At 38.4% G+C, this 21,623-nt stretch overlaps 1 protein-coding gene across 1 annotated transcript in view; it reads left to right on the top strand.

The window, feature by feature from the left end:
• LOC139941462 (ras GTPase-activating-like protein IQGAP1) overlaps positions 1-21,623 on the top strand; it is a 62,259-nt gene that overhangs the window by 4,579 nt on the left and 36,057 nt on the right. Inside the window, exons 2-6 of the mRNA XM_071937976.1 lie at positions 226-331; positions 5,509-5,665; positions 15,295-15,372; positions 17,351-17,427; positions 18,250-18,317. Coding sequence (XP_071794077.1) covers positions 226-331; positions 5,509-5,665; positions 15,295-15,372; positions 17,351-17,427; positions 18,250-18,317 — 486 coding nt within the window. The remainder of the gene's footprint in view (positions 1-225; positions 332-5,508; positions 5,666-15,294; positions 15,373-17,350; positions 17,428-18,249; positions 18,318-21,623) is intronic.

The following is a 21,623-nucleotide window of genomic DNA, read 5'->3' as shown; positions in this document are numbered from 1 at the left end:
AATACGCAGGTATACTGGTTTAAAAACAAAAGCAGTCAAGTTTAACTTTTTACACATGTGGTGTGTTTCTCTAAAAACACACTTTAATAGGCCTGTACACACAATGTTTTTTTGTTATTTAATTGGACTATTAGTTATTTTAAAAAGTACCAATGCCTTGGCAACAGTTTAAGTGCTGAAAGTTGGCTCTGTTTACCCGTTCAATTTTTCTCTCCATATTTCCAGATGAGTCTGAAGACATGCCTCACCGGGCATCCGGAGCCGAGATGGATGAGCAGAGAACAAAGAACATTGCGTACCAGTATCTGTGTCATCTTGAAGAAGCAAAAAAGTAAGATGGAGTTAAAGGAACACGTTGCCTTGGATCGGACAAATTGGTCTATAAAAAGCGTTTGTAACCGTTTGTCATAAAATGCATAGTCGACGAGGTAAAAGGAAAACCGTGCAATTTCGAGGCATGTTGTTTGTGTGGACAATTGTATTCTACTTTTACATCTTTCTAACCATGCATTTTATAACAAGCGGTTTTTACAAACGCTTTTTATACTGACCAACTTGACCGATCCAAGGCAGCGTCTTCCTTTAAGAAAAACGAGGGGGGAAAATGGTCGCTGTCCTTGCACTTTTGAGTCCTTGGTGTTCCTATAAAAAAATATCCACTTGAGATTTTCATTTTGCAGCTGGAACATCTGTGATCTGCCCAGTCAAAGTAAAGTACCAGGGTTCAAATTCATAGAGCGGCAGTAACACCATCTCTTTTGAGTAGTGTTAGTTCGGAAAAGAGATGGTGGTTAAAGATCCAATGTTTCGAACAGTATGCTCTGAACGTCTTCAGGAGAATGCTGGACTCTGTTGATGGATGCTGCTTACATGGTGTCTACGACACAAGTTAATCCCCCAAAAGGCAGTAACAGTAAAAAGCAGCATCCAGCAACAGATTCCGACATTCTCCTGAATACGATCAGAGTATCAAAAACTTTGAGACGTTAACCTCCGTTTCTTTTCAGAACCAACACTACTCAATATGTGACTTATTTTGGCTGGTAACCATATTCTAGGATATTTTTATAGTGCTTAGCTACTTTTTTTTGTGCATATAAGCAGCTGTACAAAATCGTCTTTGGGCCAGAGGAAGGTTCAAAGAAAGGGATTAGAAAATTTCAGTTGGTAACCTGTTTCTACATAGATCTGTACAAAGTAAGACATTTTGGTGTTAATTATGTTGAACAAACTTTGTGCTGTCGAGCTTTGTTAAGCCCAGTTAAAAAGTATTGGCCATGGGGTGTTTTTGCTGGCCTCAGTGAACTGCAGGGAGCCCATACCAACTTCAAGGCAAAATCCGAAGTTTACAAACTATTTTACTGGTGACCTCATCAGGGCAGACCACATGGCCTTGCTGACTGTGTGGTGTTATGTTATGACTCGTGTCAACCCAATATGCAAATACTTTAGGGCTCAAAGGTCAAACAACAAAATGGAACTGGTGGTTATGGGTATCATTATCAAGGACAGAGATGTACATGTACATGTACATAGCCTAAATGTTTACTATGGTTCATAGGCCCATCCTTGCTCTATGATAGGCTGGATGTTTTGTTTTTGGAAGGGCAAGGGCACCAAGGCATTTCCTCCTTGTTAAAGGGCACCTCTGTTTTGACCAATTAATTGATCTCTAGTAATCGGAACATTTGAAGGGGCACGATAAAAAAAAAAACATTAAAAATAAACATTTTGGAAATTTCCCCTTAAATTTTTTGTTTTAAAATGTTATTCCTAATGTTTGTTACAAAACTTGCGAGGAGTTTTAAATGTTTCACCTGAAGTACATTATATGACAGCATATTTGTGCACAGTAGATTGCACTGGTTGAACGTTTTTAGAATTATTTGTGCTCATTTTCCTTTATCAATAGGCCTACAGTGTAGAATTATTTATCAATAAAAAGTTCATTTAAAGTCGAAGCTCAAAAGTATCAGCTCCTTACCAGAAAGAAATGGAAGTACGTGTATCATGTATCAACCCAAGTGCTATTCCACATTGTCTAAAGTTAAGACAAGCGCTACAAAGTTTCAGTAACATGTTTATATCTAGGCCTATATACACAAGGTTGCTCTCAGTCTCAACACAGACTACGTGCATAATTCTGCAGATTAAATAATAAAGGAAGTACATAAAAGAGAGGGCATGACTTGGGCGTAATCTCCCCAGGCACTTCCAAATAGAATTGACGACATAGCTTTGTGGGTTTGTACATACGTAGGTCTATGCTCTGTGGTGAAAATGGCTACAGACAGTTTTTTAGCATGACATTTGCCCGAGGACCTTTGACTTTTTGTGGCTAAATCCTACTGTACGTTACATGGCATCAAGATCAGTGGTTTTATGTTGTTGTGGTATGAACAATGAGTGGTTATTATTATGTTTGTTTTATTATTAGCTACCAGCAATTGTATCAGACAATAGGTTCTGTCAGTTTTAATGACGGGCCATGGAGGTAGAAAAAAAGAAAGGTTCATGAGTTGTACCATAGATATATAGGACAGTTCTCTACTCTATGGTCCTACAGGGTGACCCAGACAAACTCTCACAGCTTGTTTTCTGTGTGGCCTTTACTGATCAAACAAGCATGCAGATTTGTAGAGATCAAAACCACATTGCATCATGACCTTACATGACCTCTGACAATCTACCAGCAGTGTGCACCTGTAACACACACACCAGACAACATGTTACAGGTCTACCACGGTGTTTTTGTTCAGTCCCAACTTGATAATCGTCCCAACTATAGTTGGGACTGGTCCCAACTGGAGTGTTAAAGTTGGGGCGTCCCAACTGGGACGATTATCAAGTTGGGGCGGAACATTCTCAGTACTACCATACACACATGCACCCATGAAAAAGTTTGTCTTGTATTTTATATTTTATACAAAAAGTACTGTTTAAAAGATAGATTTTTCATTGAGATACATTAATGCCCTCTGTTGCTCTGTTTGTCAAGGTTCCCCCCCCCATACGCCCGACATTTTGGGCTGTGACTTTTTAAGATCAAACTCACAAAAATCCTAAAGATAAAACCATATTAACTTGCAAACTAGGGCTTTTAAGATCAAGATTTTAAACACAAGGTAAAACATTTCTGAGGACCTTGTTTCAATTCAGCATGCTTGCATTGGGTCAAACTTTCAAATTTTTGGTCCAGAACGCCCAACAGTTTTGACAAAGTGTGGGGCAAACTCTGCTCTTAGTTTGGTACCCCCTTTCCAACTTACTGCTGAAGTACCCTTTATTCAAGTTGCATCGTTTCAAAAAGCATGATACCCCAAGGCTGTGCCAGTAGTGTCCATTTTTAAGATTGCAAATTCATCCAATTTATTTGAGGGACACTTGTTTGTGGATTTTTTTTTTTGGAGGGAGGAGGGAATGCAACCTTCCATTCTTCTGGTGATTTATTGCCAATAAAGGATGGGCGGACTCATTGATTATAGTTTTGTTATGGTGATTCTTCCAGTCAGTCCTTCTTGGCAAGGGGAATCTTAATCTCAGCTAAGTTCTTTCATCATCATGGTATCTTGTTCAGAAAACTCTAATAAAAGAGGATTATATTTTGCATTGCATTTCCCTATGTCTTGAAGTAAATAAAGCTTACACGGTTGTCCGAAGAAAAAAACACCCTAATTTTATCACTTTTTCACACTAGCTGTGTAACTGGCAACCCTCATTTTCCCTGAGGCAGTTTGAAATGTATTTGGACAATACAGTAATCGATCACATCTTTAGCACCCACTAAATAAAGCTATCAGGATGTTTCTGTAATATTCCCCAAACACTTGACCGTAGTTATAGCAGCAGCACTCAAGAGCTCCTGAAAATGCTGCTACTGGTATAAATTCTCAAAATAAACCGACTCCGCTTCCCGTTGTCTGTAAAATATTCATTTTGGTGAGGGTAAAGCATGCCCGTACACTTCGTTTTTTGAAAGGGCAAGGGTACCAAGGCATTTTCTCCTTGGTAAAGGGCACCCTATGATGAGGAAATTGTGAGTTTCTATTGGAGAATTTCATGGGCACCAAGGCAATGACCAGGGGGCATGGAGGCAATCGCTTTCATTGCCTCTGTGAAATATCAGGCCTGGTAAAGGATGTGGACATTCTTCAGGCTGTGTTTTTGTGTAGGAGTTTTTTAGTCTGGGTGTGTCAGCCCACACTGTTTGACCTTGAACCTCCTGTTCTTGGCAGTAGCTGGGGAACATGTAGCAGAGTCAACTTTCAGAAACAATACATTGATCAGAATTCCGTCGAGGGGACAGTAGGCCTATTGGGGCTGTTTTGTAAAGCAGCCAATCATGCTAGTATTTAACCCTATAATTTACTCACTCCTAGTAAGTTTTTGTAGCCCAGTTGAACATTGTCATAAATACGTATCTTTCTTATGCATTTAAAAATGTGCATTAAAAATAATAATAATAAAATTAAAAAAAGAGGAGGCGGCCTGTAAAAAGGAAGCGGGTGGGGACGCTAAACATGTTTCTTTTTTTACTTGGCCTTATACATTGTAGCACATGTTTTTACACGTACCAGGAACCCTGTCAGTAATTAGGCCTACCCATCATTTAACTACAACTTCACCTTGCACTGTTTCACGAGTTGTGAAGTGAGACATTGACAACTGAGCACATGCTTTAAATCAAACAAATTTGATTACCCGCCAAAATGCTGTGATTGCAAATTGAGATCTCGTTTCTGTTTTAGTGTAAAAAGCAAATTAATTTTTTGATTGATTGGACTTCTACAGAGTCTCTGTTAAATTGATCTCTTAAGAAATCTGGATCAAAATATTCAGTAGTAATTTTAAGTAATATGAAGAGACCTACAAACTGCTCTCCCTCAATTATTGAGGGTTTAACTCCCCAGAGGCGATTTTGGGCCCAATTTCATGGCTCTGCTTACCGCCGAAGTCTGCGCTTACGATCACGATTCCCCGCTTATGTGCAAGCGCCGAATTTCTGCGCTAGCCTTGTAAGCGTAGAATGCCTAGTAAGGCGGAGTACGCACGCGCAGAAGCCAAAATTTGCCGCTAACCCGTGAAATACACTTGCCATAAGCACAGATTGCCCTGCTTCCGTAAGCCCCGATTATGTGCTTCTGGTAATCAGAGCCATGATATTGGGCCCTGACTGTTTTATGTTTTTTTTATGTCTATAATACGTTTAATTTACTCTTGCAAGTACCTGGAATTTAATGTTCAGTGGCCTCTATTGTCCTGGGCTTGGCCGTGGATTTTCCAAAGGAAGTGACGTTTGCAAAATGAAAATGGCCTTGCTCTATCACAGCTGAAATTCCAGGCTTGAATTTGAATTGGAGCTTTGCATTTATAAGGGCACCATGGCAATGGTTGTGGGTGCTTTTTTTTTTTTTTTGAGGCCTGCATTCAGATTTTTCCTTTTGACTGAAACCTTTTACAGTTTCTTAATTAGTTTACCCCTCCCCCTTGTTCCTTCAATCTTAACAGGTGGATGGAAGCTTGTATCACCGAGGAACTCCCACCAACCACAGAGCTAGAGGAGGGACTAAGAAATGGCGTATACCTCGGGAAATTGGCGCATTTCTACGCCCCGAAGAAGGTTCCCTACAAACGCATCTACGACAAAGATCAGACAAGATACAAAGTAAGTCCCATGGGGTAACATTGTGTAGATTGTATTGTTATGTATATTACGAAAAGAGAAAAAATAGCTATTGAACAGCTAAATTATGCCCTAATATATTGTAAGATGTGTCCACAGATTCCATAAGCATTTTTCTTGTTTAGACTCCTAGTTTGTTTAGATGATCTTCCCATCAAGGGAACTCGGCAAACTCCCACAAGGAGATGTAAACACCAAGCTGGCAACAGCCAATCTCTCTCACATACTATTGGTTTAACATCTACGATTATGAATTTCACAGATCAAAAATTTGTGATTCAGTAACTACATCTAGACAACATCGCTTATTCTATAGTTATTGTGAAATCAGTGGTTACCTTAGTAGGTTTCGAACCCACAACTTGTTGATTGCAAGTCCTGCTGTCTAACCACTAGACCACGGTGACTTGAATATGACATTATGACCTCAATCAGTGCCCTCACAAGGGTCATCAGAGGAAGACCTCCCATTGGCCGATGGGTGTGAATGGCATGTAAACACGTCGCACTTCCACGTTTTCTTCGGCGAAAGCGATCTATGCAAAGGGGTCTATTGTGTTGGGTTTATCAATCAAATGTCACGATAAAGTACAGAATAAGTTCATGTGGGCATTGTAGCAGTAATAATGTGATATGGTGCATTTGTCATCAAGGCAAATCGGTCAAGTTGCTTGCCGTACAACTAAGACGAACATAGTTGCACAGCTTTTTTAAATATAACTTGAAAAAAAGAATTCCAGCTGTATTAAAGTGCCCATTGGACATACCCTAACTAAACATATCATGCCAGTTTGTGTGTGTTGGGGGTAGTAGGGGGTGGGGGTGTCACCACAAAGTTACTGTCTTTGTTTGATCTCTACACCATGCACAAATACAGTCAAAATGCACTAGTCATGTTCAAGTGTATTCCTGTCTATGTGGTAATTTGTGTTTCAAGCATTGACTTGGATGTAGACACAGCATGCATTCATTGTTTACCCGTTTTTATTCTGGAAATGTATTTTTAGAAATGATAATAATAGTCTGTACTGTGCAGAGTTTTCAAAGCTGCAGCGCGGTTTGTGTAGTAACAATGTTCTGAAAAAGCAGCTGTTCAAACTACGAGTCAAAACAGTGTAGTCTAGCCACCTGACCTGATTGAAGGAAATGTTCATTGTTGAAAACAGAGCCATGCTCTATAACTTAATTTGAGAATAGGGTGTGATTACTGACTTTCCTTGTCACAAGTTGAGTGATAAATGTTTTGAATTTCTCAGACTAAAAGAGAGTGTTTCTTTACCACACGGTTCAGTCAAGCTTTTAGATCGTTTGTACACAGACTTCCTTGTCACAAGTTGAACAGGTTTGGAATTACACGGAAGCCACAAAGGCCCTAGTCTTGGCCTTGGTGCCCCTTCAGAAGTTTTCCATGAACCAGTTTCCAATGGAAGTTCCCTTTACAAAATGAAAATGGCCTTGCCCTAGCCCTCAAAGACGAAAATCCAGGCTTTATTGAATTTTCAATTTGCAAGTCTCAAGACTAAAAATCCCTGATGCAAATTTAACATCTATTATAAAAAGGATGAAATAAGTGTAAAGACTGGTAGACTTTTCCCATCTGGAGCTTGCTTTGTAAAAGGCCTGCCCCAAATCCATGTGACTAAGCAACAAAGTCTGGAATTCAAATTGGACTTCGGAAGTCGTCATACCAGACATTGTTTTAGTGTGAACCCAACAATGAATACTATCTGAAGGCCCACTTACCCAACAATGGCTTATCAACAGAGGCCAATAAGATTGAAAAAGTGGGCAATCCATATTTTTTTTTCCGCCAGAAAAGTCTGAAGGTCATGTAGGGGGATACTCACTTCAAAACAGCACAATGTATTTAATACTTCTTTCAATTTGTTTATTTATTATAATTGCAATATAAACCACAAGGGAAACTGACTGGGTAAATTTTGAAATGATAATTATAATTGCATACTTTTTTTATTTAATGCCCTTATTTGAGTATGGTTTTACTCTGTACACATCTGTTCAATCCAAACGAAATGTGTTTATCGTGTGAAACCTTTGCAGTCGAGCAATTACCGAGAAGTGATTTCAAAGCTATTAAGTGACAACATGTCTGGATCATGATGTTGATAAATGAGTGGCAAAATTAAGATTACAAGGACGGAAAAGGAATTGAACCAGATAATTATGCTGGCAGTCTTGTTCAAAATCAATGGACATGTTTATTCATCTGGCCTTGCTGTCTGCGAAAAAGGAAAGTCAGGGGGAAGCCACTTTCATAAATGTGTTGTCCAGATAGTACATTTATCTCTTTTCACTATTGGAGATGAGAAATTTCAGACTATTTTTATATGTCTTCTTGGTGACAAAATAGCTGTCGTTTTGTTCAGATATTATAAATAAATCTGTTCTTGGGTCTACAGGGGCCAATTTCATAGAGCTGCTTTAAAGCAAAAAATTTGCTTTTAAAAGCATGAAAATAGCTCGCTTATTTTACACATGTTACTGGCCAAAATTTCATGCCGTATATACATTGCTTGTGACTGGTATTTAGCTGTTGCTTACTTAGCATAACAATTAAGTGGAGTCTTGGCTGGTAATCTGATTTTACTAAGCAAGGATTTTTTTTTGCTTAAGCAAAATTTTGTTCTTAAGCAGCTCTATGAAATTGGGGCCCTGTTCTAGTGCTGCGGATACTGGTCCCAGAAGCTCCTTGAACTAATTCTAGGGGTTATCAGGGACGTCTCAACATATTGTACCTCCTAAATTTAGGATCCTCACAGGCCTGGAATTTCATCTCTGAGAGGGCAAGGGCCATTCTCATTACGTGCAGGGCACTGCCATTGGAAAATGATATTAAGTCCAATAGGAAACCAAGGCCAGGACCAGGGCCAAGATCAGGGGCAGCAGAGGCAACTCCGTGTAATTCCAGGCCTGCCTCATTTCAGACCTTTCGTCAGCAATGACTCTCACCCCTGCAAAACACATTATGGACTTACTGTTTTCCCCTAACCTGTTCATGAAGCAAAACATTTATTAGTTTATGTAGCAATCAGTATGGCCTGTTACAGTTTCAATTACCTTTGTGTACAAAAACAGTCTAGACTTCACAAGTACACACTTTTCCTTTTGAATTGATGGGAGTTGTGAACGATACCATTCGTGCTCTTTGACAGTTTTATTGCCAAATTGCATGTAAATTGGGATGTCAAGTTTGCATTGAAAGCTGTGCTGTACCATTTCCTGTATATTATAATAGTCTCTCAAATGGTCCAGGGGTGGATTTCACAAAGGTAGTCCTAACTTAGGACTAGTTCTAGGCAATGCTAAGAGATAGGACTAGTCCTAAGTTAGGACCAGTAACTCATCCTAACTTAGGACTGGTCCTATCTCTTAGCATTGCCTAGGACTAGTCCTAAGTTAGGACTACCTTTGTGAAAATCCACCCCAGCTGCTATTGCTAAGGCCCATACTGGGAAAATTCTCAAATTTTTTGGGGTCAATTTATTTAAGGTCACTGGTCAATAGCAGGCCTTGAACTTCCCTCCTGAAGAGGCGCAGCAATTTCCCTCTAGTATGTAGTATGCAAGAGGCACTTAAAAGGGAAAATGTAAATTTGTATTGGGATTTTGTAAAGGGCACCACAGCAACAGCAGAGAGCACCACAGCAATAGACCCTTCCCATGAAATATGTAAATTGCACATAGCGCGTGCGCACTAACGTTTTGGTTGGCAAAATGAGGGAACATCGCGCTGTTTTGTACACGGCTAATGGGTGCGTGACACAGGCGCGATTGCGCATCTGCTTAGTGCACAACTCTATGGTGTTTTCCAACCAACAGGGTCTGTACGCATGCGTGAATGTAATTAGCATATTTCATGGGAAGGGTCCATTGCTGTGGGTGCCATGGGTTAATCTGAGGCTTGCAATGGGATATTTTGAAGTTCAAACGCAATTGCAACATCAATTAAAGTTATAAAGCAACAGCTGGAAACAACTTTTGAAATGTGCCCTTTTCTTAAAAAAAATGTTGTAAAAATCAGATTACAATCTTTGTGAAATATTTAGATTTGATGTTTATCTTCAATTGCTCTCTTTAATTGGGTTGTGCAGGCACAAATCCTGCCTGCACTTGCAGGAAGTCCAGGCTCAGTGGCTCTTGTAAACATGTGATGCCGTGGGTTTAGTCTTGTACACTGTACAGGTATCTGTATGACAGTAGGCAGATCAAACCAGTTAGCTTTCTCTATGGTGAAACACACCCATATATAGTTACACACTGACCACAAAGTACTCATGCATCCACCTGTATGTTGTCAAGGTTCACTCAAGTGTGACCTGAAGCCAAGCAGGAATTCCTTTTCTACCAGTTTTTTATTTCCCAATAGCTTCTCATATGACAGAAAAAAAGGCAACTACTGGACAGTTTTACAGAGTGTATAATAATAAGCAAGGCAGGTGTGATGTGATTGCATTGGAAACTGAGCAGGAAGGATGCAGAACTTCAAGGGTGCACCCATGCCCATTGGCCAAAATGCACTTGTAGCAAAACTGCATTTCATTTCCATGGTATAAACATGGAGGTAGAAATAGACATGGTTGGTGGTGGAATAAACATTGAGGTAGAATTGCATCCTTATACACAAAAGTGTGTGATTTTTATGCTCTAGCAAACTTGAACATTCCCTGGGGTTAGGAAACCAGCATTGGGGAATACTGTGTTATTGTTGCTATCTGTGAATTCCTTCACTAAAATAAAACGTTTTTGGTACGATATTAAAACTAGATATTTGTGTGTAGGCCTACAGGTACCATTCATTTTAATAAATGCTTTCAATATACAAGGAAATCAACAGCATCACAATGTACAACAATGCAATGTGCATGTTGCCAGGATCATTGACGCGTAGTACTATACTGGTAGTATGACCTAATGACAATCGTACATACAAACAAAATTTATTATGCATGTTTAACATCTATTAAATTGTTGTGGTACCTGCTAAAAAGAACGATTCAAATTGCTTCTAGCTACTGGGCAATCTCAAATCTCAGTGGTGTAGTGGTAAGACACTGCTCTAGAATGGCAAAGGATCGACTCGTGGGTTCGAATCCCACCCGAGTTATATGCGTGGGTTGGGTTTTTTGTGTGTTTTTTACAGGACTCGGGGGGGGGGGGGGGAATGCTGAGTGCTTTACACTCAATGGTGTGTGAGTACTTCAAAATAAACACACGTAAACCCAATTTACATAGATTTATTAGACCCATGTAGTTATTAAACTACTGAGTGTTACACATTATAATATTTTAACCTAGTAAATTCCATGTGGTTCCAGTTGGAAGGAGTTGAGTTCATAGTGGTTGTCCTGTAATTCACACTCCTGTAGTGCCCTACAGAATGTCATATAGATTGATCTCCAACCGGGATCAGTGGCCGGCTCAACATGGTATAATGCTTACTCATAGGTCTATTTATTAAATGACTACGTTTGACTTTAAGTTGTGCTTAAAAGTGCATGGTGAACTTTTGTAAATTCAAAATGGAAAAATTATGTTATGGGTCCATTTTGAGTTTCTCTGACCAAAAAAAAAAACAGTCTGAAAGTCTGACATAATTAATTATGTTAAATTAGAATTGGGGATACATAAGTTTTGGTACACCCATACACCATTTTTGTGTAAAGAACACACACTGTAGTCTTAGGAGTACACTATACCTGCACCAGGAATGCACACACTATCATCTCTGCAGATGTTGTCACTTTATAAAAGCAGTGCTTACTTGTCACAGAGTAACAAACTATCCCAAACCAGAGATATATTGTGTGTATCCCAATTAGAACCCTCCTCCCCCAAGCTGGTTAACATCTTCAGTCACAGTGGCCAACCTGTAGTGTTGGTCAAAGATCTAAACTATCCCAACTGGGATACATATCGCCTCAAGTGAATGAATGTTCTCCTAATCAGGATACCAGTATTCCTGAATTGAGGAACCCTTTGGGGTAGTATTGCTAATGTGATTAAAAGCTTTTCAATCAATACCCAACCCCTGCTCATTGATGATCCATCTATTGTCCTCCACCATTCCTGCCCAGTGGTTTGTTTCCAGTGAGTGATTCTTATCAATAATTATTTCCTTATTTACTCTGGTGACTCATAGGTGGCAATGATCAGGGTCCAATTTCATAAAGCTGTTAAGCAGGAAATTCTGCTTAGCAGATTTCTTGTCTATACAATAAATGAGTGGGATACCAGTACTTAAGTTATAGAAGAGTTTGCGGTAACACCATGTAATAACAATCTCTAAATGAGTTGGGGTGGTTCTGAAAAGAACCGTTGGGTTAACTCGACGTTTCGATCAGTATGCTCTGATCGTCTTCTGGAGAAGATCAGATCAGAGCATACTGATCGAAACGTCGAGTTAACCCAACGGTTCTTTTCAGAACCACCCCAACTCATTTAGAGATTGTTATTACATGGTGTTACCGCAAACTCTTCTATATCTTATCTCCACCATGCAAAGTTTCAAATCCTACTCAGTACTTAAGTGTTAGCAATGGTAACTGTTTGGTATTCTGGCTGGTAACCTATTTTTGGAAAACGAATGGATTTTTGCTTAGCAAGTTTTTTTGTACTTACAGGCTTTATGAAACTGGGCCCCGGTTGCTCATGTAGGTGTTCAGAGAAACAATATCGCATTATTGCTTACAAGCTATTCCCGGGTGAGGAAAGACTGAAGCATGCACTATTTGTATTCCAAAACAAACAGTTCTAAATTATAAAGTTGTCATGTCAAACTTTTGATCACATCACTGGACATTTTTTTTTAAACTGTCATTTTCTACAATTCGTCAAACCCCATCACAACCTTTTCCTGCAAAGAATATCTGCTCATTTCCCCACGAACCATTTAAGGTTGTTTCCTAAAAGTGCATGTAAATTTAGGACTCATGGCACATTTTGGAGTACATGTACGCACATAAAGCGTCAAGGATGAACAGTGACGAGTGGAAAGGATGGCATCGTCCACCACGCCATGCTGTTTTTGGTGTAGTACAAATTTACAATGGGGAAATGACTGCACTTTGTGCAAGTTGTACACACATTTTTAAAACACTTCCACTATTTTTGGTTGAACAATGAAAAATAAAATAAAATAAAACCTGTGACCTCTGAACCTGTGACCTCTAGATTAAAGCGCAGGTGTTCTATCAACTGAGCTGTAGAGTGTATGTAGCCCAAACATTGGCGATCCCCCTATTTTGTCAATATCTTTGTTCATGAAATTTGTGTCGCGACAGCACCCCCAGCCAAAGTCCATAAAGTTTACATTATTTACAGTACCCCACCCATATGTTGCTTAGCATATTGGGCCCAGACCTGTACTTCATGGAGGCAGCAGAATCTGTTGCCACTGTGACTTACTTTGGTGCCCCTTGACAGGTTCTGATAGAAATTAACAGTTTATTCTTAGATGTGCCGTCACTTACTAAGAAAGAAAAGATCCCTGGGTTCTCACCCTTCACGCCTGACGTACAAATGTACCTTACTTTTATTTGTCCGCCAAACACTTGACAAGCAAAGAAGGAAGTTGTTTCAGATCCATCACAGTGCATTCATGTCAATAACTTTGGGCATGCCATTTCCATGTCTCCTCCCACTACAGGATTTCCAGGGTAGTCTGTACCCAAGGGAAGTTTTGCAACTTGTTCAGGTTGTTGGTACATATGTACTGCAAGAATATTTAAATGTAGATGTCGAGTAGATCAACATGAACTGAAACACTTGGGGTGTTGCAGCAAAGGCACTTTGTTTGTTTTATATTTTTGTGGCGGTTGTGGGAAGCTGTGTCAATTTGTATGGAAGGCTTGGAAGCCAAGCTGACATTGTTTTCCTTGTTTTAGTACGATAATTTCCGTGTTTGTCTACAGTACATTTTGAAACCTCAAGAACCAGAATGACTCAGAACGCTCAGAAACAATTGATTTGTAAGACCAAAACTTGGCTCTCGTTCTCAACTGGGGACCAAACAAGGCCCCTGAAGTTTCGACCCTAGCAGAGTCCTTCTTGAACGCTCAATTACAACACAACAATTAGTTTTATATTTCAAGTGTGTTCTGAATGCCAGTTGATACATATTTTTGATATAATATTTGTCATTGACATGGGTGTTATTTGGCCTTGACGCTATTCACAAAGCAAGGCCTCGTGGTTTGGTTTATTAATCATGCATGGGAATAATATCATTTGTGATTAGAATACAAGGCTACATGTTCTTATGGAGTCTGACGTGTTCGTTTAATCACAATTGATTTTAAACCTTGTCACAGTGTCAGACTGGGTTTTTTTTTCTTTCTTTTCATTCACAATGATGTACATGTATGTAAAATTTATGTGTACGTCAGAAATGGACTAATTTATAAATTCTTCCTTTATACTGTATTTTTTCATACTATAATTCCCTAAATAATTGCCTGTATACTCCCCAGGGAGCTGAGATGGTTTAAGGAATGAGTTAAATGTCCCAGTGATGACCAGTAAGCTTGGGCGATATCGATTTTTTTTATTCACGATATATCGCCGACAATATATCGCGATATTCGATATAATCGCGATTAATGAAATTTGACATCATCAGTCTTAAAACTCCAAGTGAAAGTTGTAGAAGAGACAGTCCTAGTATAAAAGAGTGTTCTAATGACCTATTCTTCTGGTTTTACTCCAAACCTATGGGGTATCAGCTAGCAAATACATCGCGATATTTAATCGATATATCGATATATCGCAATTATCGCGATTATTGCGATATATCGCGATATATCGATATTTCGATTAAAACCAAATCCATCCGATATCGAAATCGTGTCCAAATTAATATCGCGATATTCGATAATATCGTGATATCGCCCAAGCTTAATGACCAGGGGTAATAATGTGAAGCTCTTTGAGACGCCCTTCGAGTGTCAAAAGCGCTATATAAAAACTGGTTATTATAAATTGTTTTTTTTGCTAACAAAACAGTTGCTGGCAGTGTGAGCACTGCATATAGTCCACTATTGTACATAAACTGACAAACCTGTAAAAAATAGTGAAAAAAAAAGGATTACAAATTTTGCATTGCATCGATGCCAAAATAAAAATGAATAAAACGCTCACTGAGCGATAAACTCCAAACGCGAAGTTAGATTATTTTTTTCTCTTCAAATATGACATTTCAGACAGAAATATTTCAAGGGATGTTTTCAACTTTCGTCATCATTAGACCGTGTAAGATTTATGTAAATCTGTGATCTTCACGATTTTGTTTCTTACCAATTTCTGTAACGTTCCTTTTAAATTACTATTTCAATATCATGGGCTTTATCAGCTGTACTATCATTCATAAAGTACATTTCAGGTTGTACCTGTAATCATGTAAGTAACTCTTTGTTCTACTTGTATATTATACCATCTTGAAAGTACAGCCAGTTCAACATACTGGTATTACTACTCAAATAATACCAGCATCAATGAACAATTATCTTCCCAACAATACCCATTATAAAAAGTCAACATCCACCGTACCCCTTCGCTAATTAACTTAATTGTATTTTTTTTCTTTCCCCTCCATAGGCAAGCGGTCTTCATTTCCGCCACACGGATAATATCGTCCAGTGGATGAGATCAATGGAGTCAATAGGATTACCAACGGTAGGTTTGTTAATTATATGCACAGTTTTCATTAATTATTAATGGGTTTTGTGATGGGGTAATGGGTTTAAAGAGCTGGACTAATGTCCAGGAGGTTAAGAATTTAAGTCTTGGAAGTGATGGGTGTCATTTTGAGTGACTGCCGGAAAAGTATAATTTGGCGTCTTCGTTTGTTTTCTGAAACGGTGACTGGAACCAATGACTTCCAGGTTTAACCAAATTGTTTCTACCAATTCCAATGAAAACTATTAGCGGGTCAGGGCCAAACAATTCTCTGCTTAGCAGGAATGAGTAGGATACCAGTCAAAAATTGTATTTGAGACAAGATAGCTTGACTGAGTGATAACCTTTCTGGTAAGCATAATTTTTGTCGTGCTTAGCAATTTTTGGGTGCTAAAACAGCACTCTGAAAATGGGCCCTCAAGAAGAAGCATGTGAACACACTTTCCAACATCATTGGCCGTCCCTTAAAAAGTGTGATATTAACTATAAAGCTCTGTTTTGACAACATGTGCATCAGTTGGACTTTGCTATTTTTATGCGCATAAATTACTCACCTATTTAGACTGGCTTTAATAAATTATTCATGGTTTAGCTTTTCGGGGTGTAATATTGTACCATTGTCTTTGTCTTGGACAAGGGTAATGTGCATTGTCATTGGACACGCATAAAATCCCTGATGTACTTGCCTTTGTGTTATATCTTTGTGATTGAACATACATGTAACACATTTCACTTTTTTTTTTTCTAACCTGTGTCAAGTCATTCAATTTTGACATTTCACTTAGACATTTGGAGGGAAAATTTGTTATGCATAAACATGACAAAATAATAAAAAATAATGACAAATGAATTCCTCAGATGTGTTCTGTCAACTTAAACAGCCAACAAAGGATGATCTCAAATATGTAGATATACCAGGTTTCTAATAGCTGCAGTCCAAAGGAAACATTAAAAAAATATATAACGAGTCTCTTACCTCACATTAAAACATGGTAAAAATGGGTTTTTCTCCAGAACGCTCCAAGCCAAATTTCTGAAAATCGCAGGCGACAAAGGAATCGTGTTTCAGTGGCGGCTATTTGATGTGGAAAATAGCGCCCTAAGTTTGCCAAAGCTGGAGAACTGTGTTATTAATATTATTATTATTTATTCAGCTCAAAAATACATACAAAGTACAAACATTCAGTACAAAACAAAAGCCAGCCTGGACATATGCCTGGAATTAAAATAGTTTACCTAAAAACTGTAGCCCGAAGGCCTTCAATTCCAATATCCCTGGCCAGATAGGGGAAAATCGTCACTGGCGTCAAGGGGTCATTATATATTAGATAAGCCGTTTTTGACTCTCGGCTGAAAAAGCCGCGCAGCCGGGTGCATTTTTGACTCGAGTTATTTATTGCTAAATGCAAATTTTGAGAGTAAAATGGTTATTAACCGGTAACTACGATGTCTATTTGGCCATAAAAAGGTAATAGTTGAAGTATTGAGATCATCCTTTATTGGCTGTTTAAATTTCATTTTTTCCTGTTAATGCCATCAGAAATTTTTTTTTTAATGAAATCTCTTTAGCCTGAACAGTCTATTAAAACCCTTCTGTACACACAAAGCTCTGTGTTGCAGTCACTGTGTGAACACGCCTTCATTCTGTACACTTACTGAAAAGCCTGTTCTTCAACACTGTAAGAACACTGTGTGGACATTGTGTAAGACCACATAGTGTTTCAAGTCCCTACATTATTTGAACTTCGTTGTTATCAGGTCCGTACTTCCTATGTAGTGTTCAAACATAATGTATGTAGATCAGCCCTTGTTCTCAATAACTAATTTACTTTTTTTTCCAAGGACCAAATATCAAGCCTGCACTCCCCCAGGAGTCTGTGTATGTGTTAAATTATGAATGGCCCCTTACCGAAGCTCACAGTCACAGATTGCTTCTTTATCCAGTCTTATTTTGTAAATTGTAATATCCTTGCAGATTTTCTACCCTGAGACGACAGATGTTTATGACAGAAAGAACATGCCGAAGACGGTCTATTGCCTGCATGCCCTCAGGTAAAATTTGTTACACAGGAACTACAAAAAGAGTGTCCAATTTTGCTGTAGTAAAAAAAACACCCCAAAACATCAAAATTGCTTACTCACTAAGCTTGGGCGATATCACGATATTATCGAATATCGCGATATTAATTTGGAAACGATTTCGATATCGGATGGATTTGGTTTTAATTGAAATATCGATATATCGCGATATAATCGGTAATTATCGCGATGTATTTGCTAGCTGAGACATCTTGCACCCCATAGGTTTGGAGTAAAACCAGAAGAATAGGTCATTATATGCTATGACTGTCTCTTCTACAACTTTCACTTGGAGTTTGAAGACTGATGATATCAAATTTAATTAATCGTGATTATATCGAATATCGCGCAATATATTGTCAGCGATATAACGTGAATAAAATAAATCGATATCGCCCAAGCTTATTACTCACAATGTGTTAATTGGAAATAAAATACATTGACTACATCTACAATGTCAAGAGGGGGTTCAACAGAGATGCACAGGCCTCGATTTCAATGGAGGCAATGACCTCTCTTGACCTGGTCTTTGCCTTGGTCTTGACATCCCTTCAAAAGTGTCCCTTAGACTTTAGGACTTTCTAATAGAAAAGCTCTTTGCAAAATGAAAATGGCCTTGCCCTCACGAAGATGGATTTCCAGGCATGGAGTAAAACAAGCTGAATGAAACAATTTCAGGGGATCAGGTTGGCTCAGGGGTTTCTTTTCCTTGCCTTTCACCTTTGTGGACCCTCGTTGAAAAATTTGTGGACAAATTTTGTGACTATTTTGCGTTGGTTTTTTATTTGTGTTCAGCTTGTATCTCTTCAAGTTGGGTATTGCACCACAGATCGAGAGTCTGTACGGGAAAGTGGACTTCACTGGTAAGTAAGGGTATTTGGAAGCCAACTGTTAGGTGCATGTACTAGAAGTAGAAAATAAAGTTTCCTTGTTACCTTGGTCCAACACAGAGCTGCTTAAGCAGAAAGTATTGCTTAAAGATTTTTTTCTCCTTAGCAAAAGTAAGCAGGAGACAGTCACATTTTGTGGCATAGTACACAGTCACATTTCGTGGCATAGTAAGCGTATTTGGTTGTGCTTACAGGTAGCTACTTTTTGTTCCTGAGCAGCTCAGTGGAATTGGGCCTGTAGTATGCTTTGAGGTCTACCCCCCCCCTACCAAGCTTTCACAGATCTGAAAAGTGGATGAATCACAAGAATGTGTATCACACACCAGTGGTGCCTCATTAAAAATGCTAGCAGCGGCTTAATTTATAAAAACAAACTCCCAAGATACCTGTACAGTCATGATATCCCGCAATGCTACACTCTTGAGTCAACAACACACGCAGTGTTGTGGTCCGTACATACGCTATTTTAGGAAGAAATCAAACCTACCATTCTAAATACAGAAACCTTTGTCTCTGTGGATAAATTAACTATCCCTACTCTAAACCCTTAGGTGGTTTAACCTTCAATGTTTAAAATGCAAGAGCATTATGACGTCTGATGCACAGGTATCGATGACTGAAAGTTGATTTATAGAATTGAAAGTATGCAAGTTTTCATGAATGAATACGTGGTTGACCAGGGGCGGGGATGCTGGGTTGAAAATAGTATAAAGAAAATTTGTGGGAATGCATTTTCTTGATTTGGGAGGACAGTGTCCTTCAAAATAGTCATGGGGTTATGACTGATGCCCCTGGGGCCTTTAGCTGTGTTGCACTGGTCTTTAGTAGGCCCTAGTGTCCCTGTACAAAAATGTCTCGTAGCTGGACACCTATTGGCATGATGCTGATTCCTAAATAGCAAAAAATATTGCCTAACAATTTTCTGTTAAGCATAAATTAGCAAGAAACCATTTACAAATTGTACTTGGTAGTTTGGCTGGTAACCTTATTATGGTAAGCATAATTTTGGCGTGCTTAAATCTATTTGAGCTTGAGCAGCTCTGAAACTGGGCCCAGGTGTTCTTTATGTTAATCCCGTTCATAGTCCTGACCCGAAACAAATTACAAGTAAACTGCAACTTGACAGGGCAGTGACTCTTCCCCTAGCCACGGTGATTTAAGACATTAATCTTTCTAAGGTCGCTGATTGATCACTTAGGAAGCTGATCTCATTAGGAACTTTAAATACACAGATGATGAGAAACATAATTCACAGCTTAAGTCTGTGCTGACTGATTGATGACCCACCCACTGAACACATTGTTCGTTATCTTTGTTTTCATTTTTCTCCTCTTCTTCTTTGCACCATCGTGGCTTGAGTTTCATTTATCTATAAGACAGGGTGTTGGCTCGTAGAGCGTGACGCAGATTGGGTTTTAAGCTTTGAAGCCTAAGATGGTGTAGGAGTGGATTTATTAAAGGGAACTTGTTTAGTGTGGTTTAAAGGGTTCTCGGGAATTTCCGAAACTGGCGCAAATTTTTGGGGGAGTTTGGCCTGAGCGCGCTGAGTTGAAATGAGGCCCTTATGAAGTTTTTGACTTGGTGTTTATCTTTGGGCAATTTATTTGGTGTTTGAAGCTTTGCATGGTGTGGTTTTCTCCCGCTCGAAGAGTATACTGCTCGAAGCGTCGAGAACACATAGGCACTTTTCAGAGCCAACACTTCCCCAAAAGCGATTTTACACATACCCGCAAGTTTACTATTTATGGATAATTCTTATCTTATTTTGACATTTTTGTAATTATTTTTGAAACACAAAAATAATGAGAGATCAGCAATACTGTTGTTGTTTTGGACACAAATAAATTATTGTTAACTGACAAAACATGTTCAAACAAGTTACTGTGTTGCACAGCAGATGTGTGTGTACTGTACTTTTGTGTTACAAAACATGCAATCCAATTCCCGAAAAGATAAGCCCCACCGCGGATATGATACACAGTCTGTGTATGCATCGCTGGAAATATTTTGGGATTCTGAACTGTGTTATGGGACGTGTGTTTTAGACATTAAATTCTCCGGAAAAAAAACTTTTTGAGATTGTGACTCTCAGCATTGTAGAGAAAACAATTCAATGAGGAAATAGAATGGTTGAACAAATTAATGTTATTAGCCTATTTGATCAACAGCTTCTAAATTTAGTTATGTAGATAAAAAGAAAACTCACTGATGATTACTATAATTTTATTAACATATAATTGATATTTTTGGCATACTTTGCTGTTTCTGTTTAATTAACATATAATTGATATTTTTGGCATATGCTGTATTGTTCTGTTTAATTAAAACATATAATTGATGTTTTTTGACTTATTTGTTGTTCTTGGGAACAGAACGTTCTCACTAACATTTATTCAACATACATTTAGAGAAAAAAAACCTACACAGCCAGCAAATGGTTTTAAAGGGGCTATGTAACTTTTGTAGGGCAAAAAACACAATGTCCACAGATTTCCACTAAACTTACACAGTTTGAAGATAATCATAGTAGAAAGCTTCCCTGAAAATATTACGTGCTGAGTTGCTGTAGTTTTTGGGAAATTAGTAAAACAATGTCGTGAAAATAATTTTCGTCTCATGCGACGAAAATTATTTTAATCATTTACAAACGTATTTTCATGACATTGTTTTACTCATTTCTCAGAAACTACAGCACCTCAGTAAGTAATATTTGAAGGGAAGCTTTCCACTATCATTATCTTCAAACCCTGTAAGTTAAATGTAAATCTATGGACATTTTGAAAAAGTACCCAAATCCTTTAAACATGGGAAAGTCCCAAATTGTTCCAGTCTGAAAGTTTGCTATCTTAACAGTGACATTGTTGGTTTTGGGTTCACAACACTAGTGTATCAACAAACACAGAAGTTTTAATCATTAGTAGTAGTTACTTGTACAAACATATTTTAACAGGAATTTCTATCGCAATTTGAGAAAGTTTCCTCCCTCCCCCTAGACCTGACTGAAAAATAATATGAAGGAATGAAAGACCTAGGCCCAATTTCATAAAGGCTGTTACTTCGTATGCACTAAAATTTGCTTAGCATGTAATTTCTTCTTGATAAAAACAGGATAACCAACCATATTTTTATTTGTTGCATATTGCTTGATATTGGTATTCAAATGTTGTTTGCTAAAATGTGTTTGCTAAATCCTGAAAATCACCTGGAAATTTGGTCGGTAATCCTGTTTTTATCAAGGAAGAAGTTTCATGCTAAACAAATTTTTGTGCTAACAGGCTT

Source organism: Asterias amurensis, chromosome 9, assembly GCF_032118995.1.
Source record: "Asterias amurensis chromosome 9, ASM3211899v1".
NCBI lineage: Eukaryota > Metazoa > Echinodermata > Asteroidea > Forcipulatida > Asteriidae > Asterias > Asterias amurensis.
Note: the sequence above shows the minus strand (reverse complement) of the source record. Positions and strands in the feature narration are given on the sequence as shown.